Genomic DNA, 4,331 nt, shown 5'->3' on the forward strand with positions numbered 1-4,331 from the left:
GTCTCATGCAATTTTACAAGATGTGTGTAAAATATTTGGCTATAATGAAGTCTTTATGCATGATTTATGAATTTTTGATGAAAAATCACATAAATAGTGACTATAATTAGTAATAATGCTAAAACATACTTCATGACTAAAGGAACAACGTCACATGTTGCATTTTATCATATATTTCAGATCTAAAATTGAAAGGTTGATGAAAATAATTTTTCTCATATTTTTGTGGTCATATTTGTTAAAACCGATAAACCGCAACATTGTTTTTCTCGATAAATTTTCGAAATATTTAACCTAAGTTTTGAATATTATGAGTGTCATGGTATTTTTCCAGAATTTTCATGAGTTTAAATTTCAAATTTCGAAATTATTTAAAATTTTTATAATTTAATTTGAAATTTATAGCATAATTTTGTATTTTTGGGTCCATTTATGAACAATATTAAGAAATCAAGTTTAATTATTGTCAAAATGTTAGTGGAGACTAATTTTGAGTCCTAATATGGTTAGGGTAATTAACTTGTACATAAAAATGAATTTATGTAATTATTGTGATTTTAATAAGTTAAATCACGCAAATCAGTAAAAACCGATTAATATATGATATTGGCTCTTAAAAGGCGATTTAGCATAAAATATAGCATGTTCATACATATTATAATGCTGCATTTTATTTATGATTGTCATATTTTAATTTTATGTAATTTTTGAATTATGTAATTTTACTTAGTATGGCCTTAGTTTTAATTGGTATTACCCAAAATGTATGGGAATATCGATACGGTTGTAATTATTGTGATCTCGTATCACCGTTTTGTTATTTAATAGATTTGTTTTTGTTTTAATTACAAATGTATAATAGGAAGTTATGTAATTCATTTTGTAATTTATTATTCCGGAGTTCCTTGAAAACGGTGCCATTCGAGAAGGCGATCCATCAAAGAAAGTGTTGCCTTGAAATGCGTGCCAAGACCGAAGCTCAAGGGATCAAAGGTGTTGGTTTCCGAATTTGTAATAGTTTATTAGATTTACTATTCTAGGAAGGCCATACTAGGATTTTATTTTTATGCTTTGCATTTTATTTATATGTTGCATGCATCGCTAAATCGCCATAACTAAACATGCATTTTAAATCGAGTTTATCGACCGTGTCAATTACAATTATCGTAGTTCACCGCTTTAGTTCACTTAAAACGTGATAGATAATAAATTGACATGACCTCTCGCTAAAATAAACAATTGAGACTTAGCCTTACCAAAAAGTAGAAACCATGAAAACCTATTTCATGAGGGAGTGCGCTCGGCCATACCGGGGTACAAACCTTGTTACGTAGGGGAAGTGGGTGATAAATGTCTATCCACCGAATTCATGTTGATAAGGGATGAATCGGCCCTACCGTGCCCAAGTTGATGTGGATTTGGATCATGGACACATTTATTCGAAATTTGGGTTGAACTCAACAAAAGTATTCTCGACCATTGCCGGATGTGTTTTGGGCTAAACATAAATATTAATGTAATTTTATCGACCAAGAGTTCTAAAAGTAGAATCGATTAAAGAGTTAATCCACCGAGTTATATTAATAAGGGATGAATCGGCCCTACCGTGCCCAAGTTAATATGAATTTGGATCTTGGAATCATTTATCAAGTTGGGTAGAGGTCACTAGATAAATGCTACTCCCTCCTATTCTATATATTCTTCCCCTTTCATTTTGCCTCAAAAAATAAGAAATTAAATTTGGACCACACAATACACCCTACCCCACATGCCATTGAATTTGGACCACACAAATCAACCTAAAAAAGGAAATAGGGAAGAAAACCCGAATAATCGAATATGGAAATAGGGAAGAATATATAGAATAGGAGGGAGTATAAAAATTGTTTAAATTACAACTTATGAGTTTTATTATTATTATTGAAAAACGACAAGTGTTTTATTCTTTCTATTTTGTTTTGTAGACCACTTTTATTTCTCATAACAAATGGCCGCACCAAACACCAACGCCACCACTCTCACTAATGTTTCATGGCTCCGATCCTTCATGGATCATTGTAAACTTGAAAAGAATGGGTCAAATTCCTCCGATTGGGATGCCCAACTCAAATTAGCCGCCCAAGGTGACGACAAGCTTCGTTACCTCATTGAGGCCTCTCCACCCGAACCTAATGCTAGGTCGAGTGCCGCCACTAGGGAAGCATATGAGGCTTACCAAAAAGAGTCTGCCGCTATGAAAAATGTGTTGATTTTTGCTATGGAGGCGGATCTCCAAAGGAGATCCTTTAAAATGGGCACCGCTTATGAAATCTATTCTAAACTTGTGACAATGTTCTCACAAGCACCGAGGATCATCCAATATGAGGCGGCCTCGGCATTATTTGATCTCGATTTCAAGAAGGGCCAAAAGGTTAGCCCTCACGTGCTCAAATTGTTGGAGCTTGTCGAGACATTGAAAATTCAAAAGGTTGAAATCCCCAAGGAGCTCATTGTTGATAGGATTCTTCGCTCCTTATCCAAAGTCAAAGCATATGTACAATTCCGGGTGAATTTCAATATGCAAGACAAGGGCGTGTCTCTTGAAGAGTTACACAAGTTACTTGTGCAAGTCGAAAGAGACATGGGGCTAAATGTTAACCCACCTAAGGATGTGCTTAATATAAGCACTAAGAGCAAGGGGAAGTTCAAGAAGAATGGGAAAAAGGGTAAGAGGCAAGTTCCCATGTTCACCAAGGCTAAGACTTTTGAAGCTAGCACTTCCAAGACTAAGAAGGGTCCTCTTGATAAATGCCATTATTGTAATGGTGTTGGACATTGGAAAAGGAATTGTTCCAAGTATCTTGGTGACATCAAAGCTGGAAAGATCACTCCAGTAGGTAAATGACTATCCTTTCTTTTATGTTTCTAATTCAACTATGGTATTTTGATACAAAGTTGTGATAATGTATTCCCTTTTTTATTGTAAATAAGGCCTCCTCCAAGCAAAGACAAGGGAAAAGAGAAGCAAGCTTGAGAAATCATGAAGGAGTTAGGAGTAGCTACCAATGAAGCTTGGCTTTTATTATTGTCTTTATTTTATTTTTTGTTAAAAGGTAAGTATTATATAACAAAAAAAAACGAGACCATACAAGTTTTCAATGGGCTATCAATTAGACAGCCCAAACTGAAAACCAACAACAAAAACCGTAACATCAAACAAAATCAGATATGAAGATTCGATAAAACCAATCCCTATTCTCCCCAAAATCCCCAATTATCCTCAACCCTATCTCTTCCTCTCTTACATCACCAGTCAAGATGATGCGCTCCATTGATCTTCTGCAAGAATGCTCGATCCTTTTCCTTCACTGTCCCATTAGTCAGGTAATTAACTCTCTGTCTCATCTCCTTAATAATTTGAGTTGCTACCTTTTCTGGACGGATGATTGAGTTCTCATGTTTACTCTGATTTCTTTGCCTCCAAATATGATATATGCAGCTATTGATGGTAGCATTCACTATACCTTTCCTGGTTTTAGAGCCCATGAGCTCCAAACGCCATTTCAGAAGGTCGAGGCATGGAATAGAAGCCTCAAGCCATCTCCCTATTTTGGATGTGATCGACTGACTGTAACCGTAGCTGAAGAACAAGTGTTCAATTGTTTCCGTGGAGTTCCTACAAATCCAACAGGTATCCTCTTCGCTGATGTGTAACCTGTAAAGCTTGTCCATAGTATTCATATTGTTGTGGTGGTATACCCATGCCATGAAACTGTGTTTTGGCACATTCCATTTGTTCCAAACCAAACCATGCCACCTGACTTCCTGGTCTTTTTCCCTTAGGAGCTCGTAGCCTTTCATTATGCTGTATTCTTTGTGCGGTTGTATAGACCAAGTATTCTGCTGGTAGGCTTCTTGTAACAGATCCTTGACTCGACAAATCCTCCTCCAATACCAGCTGGAATTGGCTGGGGGGTATAAGTCAGCCAAGGCAACCCTTTTATGTAAGTATGATTCACCCACCTGACCCATAGATGATCAGGTTTAGTATAGATCCACCAGACTAATTTTCCCACAGCTGCCTTGTTCCAAATCACATCATTTTTCAGGCCTAAACCTCCCTCCTTTCTAGGTTTGCAAGCTTTCTCCCACGAAACTAGAGGTGATCTAGTAAAATCAGCCCCTCCATCCCAGAGGAAATTCCTACAAATTGCCTCAATTCTTGTTATAACTCCACTTGGCAAAATGAACATAGTAGCCCAGTAATTATGTAGAGTTTTAAGGACAGCCTTCACAAGAGCCAATCTACCAGCATAGGACAATTTCCTAGTTCCCAAACCCTTAATTTTCTC

At 36.4% G+C, this 4,331-nt stretch overlaps 1 protein-coding gene across 1 annotated transcript; it reads right to left on the reverse strand.

The window, feature by feature from the left end:
• Nucleotides 1-3,285: 3,285 nt before the first annotated feature.
• Nucleotides 3,286-3,840, reverse strand: LOC141641502 (uncharacterized). The gene has a single exon (XM_074450162.1). It carries the CDS (start codon nt 3,838-3,840, stop codon nt 3,286-3,288), a length of 555 nt encoding a protein of 184 aa, XP_074306263.1.
• Between the last annotated feature and the right edge of the window lie 491 nt (nt 3,841-4,331).

Source organism: Silene latifolia, chromosome 2 (assembly GCF_048544455.1).
Source record: "Silene latifolia isolate original U9 population chromosome 2, ASM4854445v1, whole genome shotgun sequence".
In the NCBI taxonomy this organism is placed as follows: Eukaryota; Viridiplantae; Streptophyta; class Magnoliopsida; order Caryophyllales; family Caryophyllaceae; genus Silene; species Silene latifolia.